The following is a 13,390-nucleotide window of genomic DNA, read 5'->3' as shown; positions in this document are numbered from 1 at the left end:
TGCGAAAGTATTCGGCCCCCTTGAACTTTGCGACCTTTTGCCACATTTCAGGCTTCAAACATAAAGATATAAAACTGTATTTTTTTGTGAAGAATCAACAACAAGTGGGACACAATCATGAAGTGGAACGACATTTATTGGATATTTCAAACTTTTTTAACAAATCAAAAACTGAAAAATTGGGCGTGCAAAATTATTCAGCCCCTTTACTTTCAGTGCAGCAAACTCTCTCCAGAAGTTCAGTGAGGATCTCTGAATGATCCAATGTTGACCTAAATGACTAATGATGATAAATACAATCCACCTGTGTGTAATCAAGTCTCCGTATAAATGCACCTGCACTGTGATAGTCTCAGAGGTCCGTTAAAAGCGCAGAGAGCATCATGAAGAACAAGGAACATACCAGGCAGGTCCGAGATACTGTTGTGAAGAAGTTTAAAGCCGGATTTGGATACAAAAAGATTTCCCAAGCTTTAAACATCCCAAGGAGCACTGTGCAAGCGATAATATTGAAATGGAAGGAGTATCAGACCACTGCAAATCTACCAAGACCTGGCCGTCCCTCTAAACTTTCAGCTCATACAAGGAGAAGACTGATCAGAGATGCAGCCAAGAGGCCCAAGAGATCTACAGCTGAGGTGGGAGACTCTGTCCACTCTGACTCTGTGCATAGGACAACAATCAGTCGTATATTGCACAAATCTGGCCTTTATGGAAGAGTGGCAAGAAGAAAGCCATTTCTTAAAGATATCCATAAAAAGTGTCGTTCAAAGTTTGCCACAAGCCACCTGGGAGACACACCAAACATGTGGAAGAAGGTGCTCTGGTCAGATGAAACCAAAATTGAACTTTTTGGCAACAATGCAAAACGTTATGTTTGGCGTAAAAGCAACACAGCTCATCACCCTGAACACACCATCCCCACTGTCAAACATGGTGGTGGCAGCATCATGGTTTGGGCCTGCTTTTCTTCAGCAGGGACAGGGAAGATGGTTAAAATTGATGGGAAGTTGGATGGAGCCAAATACAGGACCATTCTGGAAGAATCTGAGTCTGCAAAAGACCTGAGACTGGGATGGAGATTTGTCTTCCAACAAGACAATGATCCAAAACATAAAGCAAAATCTACAATGGAATGGTTAAAAAATAAACATATCCAGGTGTTAGAATGGCCAAGTCAAAGTCCAGACCTGAATCCAATCGAGAATCTGTGGAAAGAACTGAAAACTGCTGTTCACAAATGCTCTCCATCCAACCTCACTGAGCTCGAGCTGTTTTGCAAGGAGGAATGGGAAAAAAAATCAGTCTCTCGATGTGCAAAACTGATAGAGACATACCCCAAGCGACTTACAGCTGTAATCGCAGCAAAAGGTGGCGCTACAAAGTATTAACTTAAGGGGGCTGAATAATTTTGCACGGCCAATTTTTCAGTTTTTGATTTGTTAAAAAAGTTTGAAATATCCAATAAATGTCGTTCCACTTCATGATTGTGTCCCACTTGTTGTTGATTCTTCACAAACAAATACAGTTTTATATCTTTATGTTTGAAGCCTGAAATGTGGCAAAAGGTCGCAAAGTTCAAGGGGGCCGAATACTTTCGCAAGGCACTGTATAGCCTCAAAACATGATTAAAACAATAATTGTAATATCATGGACGGTCAGTCCTTGCATTCATAGTCTATACATTTGAGAGTGGTTACATTTCTCCATCCCCATCCCTCAGCTTTTTACCGGAACAGGGGCAGGGAGGACACTGTTATGGTTTCTACTGCTGACTGCCTCTTTATCTCTGACAGACAATGCAGCCCGCAGCTACTACGCTGTATAGAAATAGATAGAACTGGGATGGATAAAGCCTCGTTCTCTTTTTATCCAATATATGAGTAATTGAAAATGGCACATCACATTGCTGGCCTGAAGCATAGTGAGAGGGGAATGAGGCAAATTGTTGGTAGCTTTGTTGGTCATAGTGGATTATGTTATAAAAGGGACTGGTTCAAAACCAAAGTACATCTAGTCACATCAGACAAATAAAACAGAAGATCAAAATAAGGCATAGGCCTACATGATCTCGAGATCAGGTGACCACACCTGACATATTTTCTTTCAAATAAGAAAAGGCTTTAGTAGAAGACCAAGTCTCCTCCCTCCCAAACCCCAAGCCCCCCTTTAATGCCGCCTACTTTCCTCAGACATAATGTTCTCTGAAGGCATGATTAAACAAAGCAGTCATCATGGCCCGCCGAGGCCTGGTCCATGGAGACGCTCGGCTGGGCGCCGGAGGTGGGCCGTGGCGGTGAACCCTGCTGTGACCCCTACAGTTCTGGGAATTGGTCTCTCCCGCCGGAGAAACGAGGCCGACTGAAATGAATCCGAGTTGGCCGAGCACAAACGTTCTGTTATCCTGCACTGTAACGTTACCCGAGGCACCAGCCAGAGAGCCCCCAGCTCTTCCAGAATGGTAAAATGTCACCCTGCATTCCTCCATCAGTATTAATAGAGAATTTGATTTGAAATCACGTTTGTTTTTAAGGTGATTCTGCATTGCCTGTCAGCATTAAATGGTGTCATAATAGCAGTCAATGATGGTTAAGTGAAGCGGCAATGGAAGAGTGTGAGTAAATGTGACTCTTTGCCCCTGTGGTCTTTTTATGCTTTATGTGGTTATATCATAGCTCAGCCCAATGTTGTATCAGCCAAAGACTCTTCCTGCTTTCCCCTGTCCCAAAGCAGGCCGTCTAAAGCCCCCTCAGAACAAATAAAGTCAGCGTTCGCCGGTCGGGGGATGACGCTCCACCACTCTACCTCATGAAGGCATTGTAAAGGGGACTGCCTTGTTTAAAGAGTCAATCCGAAGTTGAACAAATTAAGGGTCTTCCCCACCACTGTTTAGCGAAAAAACTGTGATGGGGCTGGAGAAATGTAACAGCTCTCAAATTCATAGAGCTATAGATACAAGGACTGAACATTCATGATATCAAAATTATAGTTTTAACCATGTTTTGAGGCTATACAGTGTGTGTTTACATTTTCTTTGTTTATAAACATTGGAGTAAAACAAGCTTATTTTGGGTTCTGATGGGGTACAACAGTTGACAGTATGCTCATGAGGCATTTCTAAGTTATATTCATCAAGAATCAATGGGTATCATTGATTTAAGTCCACAAATGTATTTAGCAACTGCAGATTGCCCCTTTAAAGAGCAGGGGAGAAAACGGCTGACCATCTCTGCTGAGTTTAGTTTCCGCTGCTTGTTTGGACAGAGACCGGCCCTAAAATATCTCTCTGGCCAAAGCCTCTGTGGAGACCCCGCTCTAGCCCAGCATTGTTCTGGTTTCAACAGGCTTAGTTTAGGCCACTTGTTTTCCCTTTTCCATATGCAGGCCCATTGTCTGTGCAGTCTGGCCTCTCCAGGCCAGGGGCCCCGAGCTCCATTGTGACCTCAACTCTGAGATTGGGACAGAGACACGTTTGATTAAAGTGCATGCCACTGTCTGATATCAAGAAGCTGGAAAACGGTTTCTTGTTAACTGAAATCGCATGGTTTGTCTTGCTTTACTTAGGCAGCGATTACTTGTACTTTTAACACTCTATAGACACTTAGGCTGCGTTTACACAGGCAGCCCAATCAGATCTTTTTTTTTTTAATAATTGGTCTTTTGACTAATCAGATCAGCTCTTTTTCCAATTATTGTGGAAATTATCAGAATTGGGCTGCCTGTGTAAATGCAGCTGTAGTCACCCCAGTTACCAGGAGAGACTTATCTGTTCATTGTTACACCTTCCTGTGTTTTGCTGGTTGGCATGGCAGTGGAAGGTTAGGGTATACTTAAGGTGCAATGGGCACAATACTGTGCTTATCTCAGTTGACCAACAGAGCAGTTTCAATCAGTGTCAATCTGAAAACCATGCCTTGGGTCTTGGCATCTCGACCTACAGATGTTACTCACAGTTTCATATATTTTATAATACAGTTAACGAGTGGAATAGTAAAATAGTCATTTGAAAGTACAAGAAAATTATCTAGATACACTCTCAATGGATCTCCCAAAGAATTATCTGAAAGTCCAAAAAATGATCTAGACCACATACACAGATGGCTCAAAAACCCAATCCGCAGTAGTCCAAGAAAGTGACAAAAAGAGACTGAAGAATGCGTGATCGAGAGGGACAGAGAGCAGTTGCTTCGTGAGGTATCTCAAACTAAATACAGGATCTGAGTGATTGATAGTTGGTATTCAGCTGTCATAAAATGCCTTATTTACTTTGAAAAACTACTAAAATAGTGATTTTGTCAGACAGCATAGGCAGCAGCTCTATATAGATGATGACTTGGAATGAAATAATAATGTCATCAAATTAATAAAATGTAATATACACCTGAAATATTTTATTAAAGTAATGTAAATAAATTATTGCTAATAAGTGATAGGCAGTAATGGGCAGTCACTACCATCATGGGACTTTTATTTTTTATTCTGTGTTACAGCATTCAACACACAATCCATAGTGTATTTAATTAAATAAATTATAGTTTTTTAAATTCGGAAACCGTGATTATTTTTGCATAATTTAACCAAAACGGAACAGACTTGAAAAAGTACTGATCTCTCAGCACTAATAGCTGATATTCTTAGCCGATATGATGTATAGCCAAAATAATCTGCTACTCAACAGGTGCTATCAAGAAGTGTTCATTTCTGAGTTATGTTTTTAACTCTGTTTCAGATCTGCAGCGCATTGTACAGCTGGACCTGGATCTGAAGTACAGGAGCAACATCAGGGAGCTGTTTCTGGAGTTTGATCTATTCCCTCCCGGAGCTGTGATCGGCATCGCCCGAGAGATGCAGCCAGTATACAGGTATTCAACACACACACACGTGCGTGCACACATTAAACATGAGGACTCGTGGGGTTGGAAAGGATCACAGTGTGTTATTTAACCATTTGTTTCACTGCCACAAAAAACTAAGACCATTTACCATCACTAAAATCTATTTCTTAAACCGTGACAAACAACATCACAGTACTATTTGAGACATGAGAGCAGACCTGAACCGCTGAAGCACATTGCTTTGAGTGGCAGAGAGGCAGAACTTGTCGATATGTTCTTGTGGTCAGTCGATGCTAGTCTGTTGAAAGTGGGGCACTCTAAAAGCTGAAATTGACAGGGCCTCTTTTGAGTTCTGAGTGCGTTCCCACCAAAGTGACAGTGACAGGAGCTGGCAGAGAGGAAGTTCGCTCAGAGCCCTGCTGTCGAGGGTTGTCCATATGGAAAGGGGAAGTGATGAGAGGGACGTTGGGAGAGACAGATGTGTGGAGAGTCTTGCTGAGGAGGAGGTTGGAGATGGGGGAGTCGGGGAGGGGGACGGACGTGAGCGGCAAAAGGAAACGTGTGTGTGCACGATACACGTGTGTGTATGATATGACATTCTGAAGGTCAGTGTTTTTTTTAGGCTGCAACAACAGGAAGCACTGTGCTCCTGTGCTCATCAGTGCTGCCTCTGTTCACTGGAGGACAATTCCCATTCCAGCAGGCTGTCGCTGTGTTCTCCTCTCCCCCCTCCCCTATCCTCTACGTCTCTCCTCCACTTTCCTCTGCTCTTATCCAAGCTCATCACATCAGCCTGCCTGCAGGCTCAAAACGCATGCTCCATGAAACCCTGTAGACCTTGTAGAGGAGAGATGGCTTATATGAAGTCAGAGGTAATTAGTATAAAATACATCTTGTGATTTAAGATGCCAAATCACATCTTTGGCAAAACCACAAGAGCCTATGGTTCTCGGAAGAATCCAATTTGTGTGTGTGTGTGTGTCCAGTGTCCACATCCACTGCTAAATTTATTTATCTTCTCACCTTAATCCCACAGTAAGTAGCTCTGCCATAAAATTGTGTGTTTGCAGGGGAAACTATTTGAACAGTTGCACTAAGATAAACAGGCTCCTCTGTAATACTTAGGAGGCAAACAGAGAGACAATGTTTTTGATCAAACAGAAAATGTATTTATAATTTATAGTTACACAAATGTTGTCATCATCAACACGCTCTGGGGTAGTTTCACAACGCTTTTCTAAATAGGTTTCAACTACTCTGATGTAGCCAGAATACATCTGTCTCATAACAACTGATTCAGACTCACCTCATATTGCTTAGTCTCCTTTGACTTGAGTAAATCTGTTAACTGTTCGTTCACACTTGTGTAAACCAGCCGGCAACAACTTAAACATGCCATAGACACCATCTCCCCTAGGTGGTACTAGAGACGGCTAATAGTCTGAGCTCATGGTTTTGTTTTCTACCCCTCTCCTTCCCTCGCTCTCCTTTCCTCCATCTCTTCTATCCCTCCATCTCTTCTATCCCTCCATCTCTTCTATCCCTCCCTCCCTCCTTCCTCTCTTTCCAGACGCTGTAGCTGGAGAGGGAATACACAGCACTTAGCCAATTGTTTTACCCCCTACCAAAACAGATGTATCACGCTTCAGAAATGTGCATACCGGCACATCCCGTAAAAAGCCGTAAACATCCTTTAGTCAGTGTATGTTGTGTCAGTGAGTGTTCTCTATAGAATGCCCCATTTACCGTTATTATGTGAGTGAAGTAAGGCGTTAGAAAATCATTGGGGGCAGGAAGCCTAGCGATTTAAGAGCGTTGGGCCAGTAACTGACAGGTTCTGTCAATGTGCCCTTGAGCAAGGCACTTAACCCTAATTGCTCCTGTCAGTCGCTCTGGATAAGAGCGTCTGCTAAATTAAAAATATATATTTTTAAAGAAAGTAGTGTAGAAATGTTAGCTTGAAATGTCTGAGACAAACTGATATAAGCATTGATGGATGCTGCCTAAGGAGAAGCAGGCTCCCAGAACACAGTGCTGTGAATTTCATCCAATAAGATTATTTAATGTGTGATTCCACTCTGAACATCCTCCCTTCTCCCCCTGTATCTTGGGCTGGAGGGAGGGAGGCAGTGTGTCAATGGCCCTGGAACCCACACACAAAAGTATAATACAGAGTAGGGAGAGGCTCACCAGTACCTAATGCAGTGTATAGTGTACACTGAGGGTGTTTCTCTATGCATATTGCCGTGCTCCACACTCTCATGCTCCAAGTGCATTCTCCGAGGACGTTCTCTTCAGTACGTTCTTGTGAGGACGAGAGTGTGAAGAACGCATAAAACATTACATTTGAGAAGCACTCCCACTCCCTCTACTGTATGACCTCCGCCGCATCTCCCCATTCACTGAACCTTCTTCCAGCCAGGACAATGGCAACAATGGAGACGAAACAAGATATACACAAAGCAAACATTTTTACTTCATAACTATCAGCTAGCTATATGTGAATCGTATTAATGTCGCTAACCAGATAGTATAACAGGCAAAAATGACCTAAAACCAATGTTATCCAAGGGAGATGTCAATTCTTCGTGGGTAGTTAGACACAAATAATTGTTAGCTAGCTAGCTATCTCACTAGGGAACAGTAGTAGCTAGCCAGTTAGCTCTATTGATTTACTATGGGCGTGCGACCTACAGTGGGTATTGTAGGCAGGTAACCATGCCAAAATGAACACAGTATGTATATATTAACATATCAAGCTAAAATATTGTAGTATGGCAACATGTGATATGTGAATAGGCAACATTTCATTCTGAAGTCTGAGTGTATTTTCTCTCGCTTCAGCTCAAATAATGGCCACCATTGATTTCATGAAAATGTGCGTAATTGTTTTATGTGGTTGAGCCATATTTCTTTGCATACTTTCTGTTGACGCTTGCATCGATGCATGCTTCAAAGTATGTACAAACAAAGTATGCATTTGAACAGTGGCCTACATACTCCGTTTCGCATACTTTGATTTGGACTCATATTCCGAGCCTCCCGTACTCCAATTTGCATGCTCGGAGCACGGTAGTGTGCATTTTGAGGAACACCTTCCTAATATTTAGTTGCACCCCCCCTTGCCCTCAGAACAGCCTCAATTCGTTGGGCATTTGAAGTAAACAGAGCCACGTGTATGCGTGGGCTGTGCTCCATAAGAGATGATGCAATATGGTTGTATAAAGAGATTTATCATAGGTGTTCCTGCTATTTACATAAAATGATTTAATATTTTACTTCACTGCAAATCTGATCAGTGGTCCGGTAGATAAAGGTGGTATGTTGTTGGACCTGCTCCAGAGCTGTGTGGGAGTGAGACTGGGCTCTGGGCTCCTTCATTCCAAGCCTTTGTTCCTGGCCTGATTGTAACATCCCATTCACAGCCACCTACACAAATACCACTGGTCCGTTTAGACTGCAGCATTGTTTTCCACCCGTGTCCTGCATCAAAACAGGACATTGTGTGTGTGTGTGTGTGAGAGAGAGAGAGAGACTGGGCCATGCTCACAGTTAAGGGATGTGGAGCATCTGCTTACTATTATAAACAAACAAGTCTGGAAGTCTTGTATATTTTAGAGGGAGGGAGTGTACATCAATGACTGTGTGTGAGCGAGTGTGCATGAAACGAAGATGGAGTGAACTTGAGTGTCTTCAGCTCTAGCATTGTATACTTAGGCAATGTTTTGCTAACTAACCCCTCTCACTTTTGGCTAGAGATCACATCTCCCTCTCCTTCATTGAGTACAAATGCTATGGAGATGAATGCACAGGACCGGTTCATGGGCAGTGTGTGCTGTGCCTCTTCCAGGATTTTTCTTAGAACTTTCTATGCAGTTAATGAGAAGTATAAGTACACAGCATCACTCTGCTCTTATTCCTACCCAGGCCCAAGTGTCAGAGGGGGTAGTCTCAGTCTAGCGAGGAAAAGGACTTAATTGACAGTCTTTTGTTATCCCACTCTTCTCCACATCAGAAGCAAATTCATCTCTGCAAGACTTTGAAAAAAAGTTTAACAAGACACCTTTTGTGAAAGAAATAAAAGTTGGACTAGTTGGACTTGCATATCATCAATCTTGCGTGTGCTTTCAGGAAAAGTTTTTTCTCAATATTCACTCTCCAGAAGGTTGTGTAGTCAAGATGAATGTCCTATTTTCACTGCTCAATATTCACTCTCCAGAAGGTTGTGTAGACAAGATGAATGTCCTATTTTCGCTGTTCAATATTTTACTCTTAGCAGAAACTCATGACCTGCACATTTACATAAATGTAAATTGGCTGGCTAATAGTACTATTTTACACTACAGAGCACTTTTCCCTCCTGAGCAACTGAAGTCCTAAGAAAACGCAAAGCATTTTGTGAATCTCTAGTGATGTCAACACAACTGGTATAGGCAGCGTATGGCAGTTCATACTGTATCTGGCCACTCAGTGTACTCAAGCAGTCGCTTGTTGAAGGATGGGGAGATAGGTATAATTTTATTTAACCAGGAAAATCCCATTGAAACAGTATTTTTTGCAAGGGAGACCTGGCCAAGAAGGCAGCAGCACAACAACACCACAATCAGCACAACAACACCACAATCCAGCCTACAGGAAACATTTGTAGTGTATTTTTTTGTCACTTGTCTGTTGTCTCATGTATGTGTCCCCTTGTCTGTACCCCTCTGAAGTGAAGACACCAGCCTTGTCTATCCTGTGCTTGGCTCACTGGTCCTCTCTTCTGGTGACACCAGAGTCAACATAGAGTTTATCGTTCTAACACTGGCTCTATGCAGTGATTTTTCAATAGGGATGCTGTCTGCACTGGCCAGAGCAGAGGGTTTATATTTCAGACGACGCGATTACAGTCGCAACCTTAGCTTTCTGCCCAGGTCATTGAGGGCTCCAGTTTCTCCAACAGATTCTCATCTCTGCCCCCACCGTAGCCACTCGCTGGGCCTCGAACCAGGAACTGTTCCATGCCTGGATGTACACACACAGACAAGTGTTCACGTCACTTACCAGTCCCACCGGCCTCTGGAGTTTAACGTAATCCCCCAGAGGACCCACGTCAAGACCCTGTACGTGCTCTCACCATTGATGAAGGGATAACTTACCCTGCCAGTCTGTTTGTCCAATGTAGGGGGCATCATAGCTCAACAGGCTGAAGTAGATACGTCTGTAAAACAAGTCAGTTAAGATTGTGGGAAATAAAGGTTAGTGCTATCCGGAATCCTTGGGACGTCCCTACCCTAACCTAAATGCGGAAAGACACATTTCAGTTGAAGGAATTGTTGTACAACTGACTAGGTATCCCCCTTCCTCTTTCCTTTCCTTTCCCTTAACTTTAACCCCTAACTTTACACTTACCTTAACTGTTTTAAATGTCAACTTAACTGCAGCTCTTAAATACTCAGTAACTGTAGTAGGCAGCGAATGAAAAGCAGTGTGTGTGGGGTTGTGTGTGTGTTTGTTAACCACTCTCCTCCTCGAGTGCTCTCCGTGCTGAGTGGAGAGGACTGAGAAAGCGCTCTGCTCCTCATCTTTTTTATTGCTAATGGAGGCAGCATTATGCAGGAGCGCACAGCCATCCTCGGCCACATTCACAACACATCCTTTCAATTAAATGTTTATTATAGGTGAAGATGCTCTTCCTTTTTCTTCCACAGCTGCATCCTTAATGTTTTAAAACCCAGCTGCCCCTCTTGCATAACACCTACATGTACAGTCAGACATTGACAGAGAAATGTCAGACCGCTGTGTACCAAAGAGTGACAATAACTATACACCCACCTGTATTATTTTCTGGTTGCAGCCAGATCTGGTTTACTCCCATAGGCCACTTGGTCTGACAGTGGACATCTTCAGTAAAACGTCCTAGTAACAGCCTGTTAGAAAGTAATACTGATTGAGCCCAATTATGGGCCATTTATCTCATGTCTCATTTCCTAAAAATGTTCTTGACACATAGAATATGACTCTACACAGCAACCACGTACCTTCCTTAGTCTTCATATGAGTGAAATAATCATTAGTATCTGATTAGAATCTTAAAAATCTGTTTTCCTCACTGCACAGTGAACGGGCTGTCTCAGTCTGAGAAATAAGACATACCTGCCTGTAATTATACTTGTGTGTCAAAGATGACACACAGGCCTATGTGATTTAAGGGCATAGACTCATAATATGTAGGCTGTTTGGTTGAGGGGTTCTTTCTGTACCAAGGTGTCATTTCCTTATGAGTGGGTTGGTACATAATTGAATGTGAACGTGTCACATGAGGTATAGGCTGAAGTTTTCACCTACCAAGTAGTTGACTCTCTTATTACATGCCCCTTTGGCCTTTTTCTGAATAAATCCAAATGTGGTGTTTTTTTCTTTCTGAAGGGGGTCTTGTTTTTTTACTTCACGTCGTCAAAGGATAATTGGTTTTGGAATATAGTTTGAATGTTTTGGTAGAGGTGCGGGAGTTTTCACCTACCAAGTATAAACTCTTTAAATCCCCATTTCTTTATCTTTATTAAAACACTTTTCGCTATACCTGCACAATCTCCAAAACATCTCTGCAATGCAGGGAACAGCGGGAATATTATTCCCCATCTCCGATTCAGTGTTTAATCTGCTGTGTAAAATCAGGTTGTTCCCGGCTCTGAACAATGTGGAAGGCAGATTTGGTTGAGGAGTGGTACAGATCGTTCCTGATGTTCTCTTCGGGAGGCTTCACACCACAGCCTGGCAGCTCACAAAGAAACCGCAGATGAGAGCGCCGTGACTTGGCACTTCTGGTAGGCGGGTTGAGGAGCACTTTGAGGCCAGATTGAGAGGTTCTGGTAGAATGAAACAGGCTAGGTCTGGTGCTGAAACAGAGTTCATAGAAGGATCACAGATGTCACTGAGCGGACTGTTCTTAATCATGACCTACTCATGTACCAAGTAGAGTACTTGAGGGACAAGTTGGCCAGTCTCAAAGGCAAAGAAAGACAGACAATTAATCAATAAAGACCCAGACCCTTTTACCCTTATTTTACCAGGTGACTGAGAACACATTCTCATTTACATCAATGACTTGGGGAATAGTTACAGGGGAATGGAGGGGGGATGAATGAGCCAAATGGAAGCTGGGATGATTAGGTGGACATGATGGTAAGATGGCCAGATTGAGAATTTAGCCAGGATACCGTTGTTAACACCCCTACTCTTACGATAAGTACAATTGGGAGCTTTAATGGACACAGAGAGTCAGGACACCCGTTTAACATTCCATCCGAAAGACTGCACCCTACACAGGACAATGTCCACAACCACTGCCCTGGGGCATTGGGATATACAGTACCAGTCAAAAGTTTGGACACACCTACTCGTTCAAGTTCAAAAAAATAAGGTGTACTATTTTCTTCATTGTAGAGTAATAGTGAAGACATCAAAACTATGAAATAACACATATGGAATCATGTAGTAACCTGTCACGGCCGTCGTCGGAATGAGACCAAGATGCAGCATGGTGAGCGTACATTTTCTTTATTTGTTAAAATGTCACCAACAAAACAAGAAATAACAAAAACGACCGTGAAGCTTACAAAGGTTATAGTGCTCCAAACAAAGACAACTACCCACACTGAAGGGAGGGAAAAGGGCTACCTAAGTATGATTCCCAATCAGAGACAACAATGGACTACTGTCCCTGATTGAGAACCATACACGGCCAAAACATAGAAATAAAGAAACATAGAAAACAAAACATAGAATGCCCACCCCACATCACACCCTGACCTAACCAAATAGAGAAATAAAACGGCTCTCTAAGGTCAGGGGGTGACAGTAACCAACTATTTTATTTTTTTGAGATTCTTCGAAGTAGCCACCCTTTGCCTTGATGACAGCTTTGCACACTCTTGGCATTCTCTCAACCAGCTTCATGAGGTAGTCACCTGAAATGCATTTTAATTCACAGGTGTGCATTGTTAAAAGTTAATTTGTATTATTTCTTTCCTTCTTAATGTGTTTGAGGCAATCAGTTGTGGTGTGACAAGGTAGGGGTGGTATAAAGAAGATATCCCTATTTGGTAAAATACCAAGTCCATATTATGGCAAGAACAGCTCAAATAAGCAAAGAGAAACGACAGTCCATCATTACTTTAAGACATGAAGGTCTGTCATTCAAGAACTTTGAAAGTGTGTGCAGTCGCAAAAACCATCAAGCGCTATGATGAAACCAGCTCTAATGAGGACCGCCACAGGAAAGGAAGACCCAGAGTTACTTCTGCTGCAGGGGATAAGATAATTAGAGCTACCAGCCTCAGAAATTGTACCCCAAATAAATGATTCAGAGTTCAAGTAACAGACACATCTCAACATCAACTGTTCAGAGGAGACTGCGTGAATCAGGCCTTCATGGTCATATTGATGCAAAGAAACAACTACTAAAGAACACCAATAAGATGAAGAGACTTGCTTGGGCCAAGATACACGAGCCATGGACATTAGACCAGTGGAAATCTGTCTTTTGGTCTGATGAGTCCAAATTTGAGATTTTT

At 42.6% G+C, this 13,390-nt stretch overlaps 1 protein-coding gene across 3 annotated transcripts in view; it reads left to right on the top strand.

The window, feature by feature from the left end:
* The window catches only part of xxylt1 (xyloside xylosyltransferase 1), a 91,438-nt gene that overhangs the window by 44,789 nt on the left and 33,259 nt on the right, over positions 1 to 13,390 (top strand). For all 3 annotated transcript variants that reach the window (XM_031822555.1, XM_020480374.2, XM_031822556.1), the window contains exon 4: positions 4,730 to 4,862. In XM_031822555.1, the coding sequence (XP_031678415.1) occupies positions 4,730 to 4,862 (133 nt within the window). The remainder of the gene's footprint in view (positions 1 to 4,729; positions 4,863 to 13,390) is intronic.

This window comes from Oncorhynchus kisutch, linkage group LG4 (genome assembly GCF_002021735.2).
Source record: "Oncorhynchus kisutch isolate 150728-3 linkage group LG4, Okis_V2, whole genome shotgun sequence".
Taxonomy (NCBI): Eukaryota; Metazoa; Chordata; class Actinopteri; order Salmoniformes; family Salmonidae; genus Oncorhynchus; species Oncorhynchus kisutch.
Note: the sequence above shows the minus strand (reverse complement) of the source record. Positions and strands in the feature narration are given on the sequence as shown.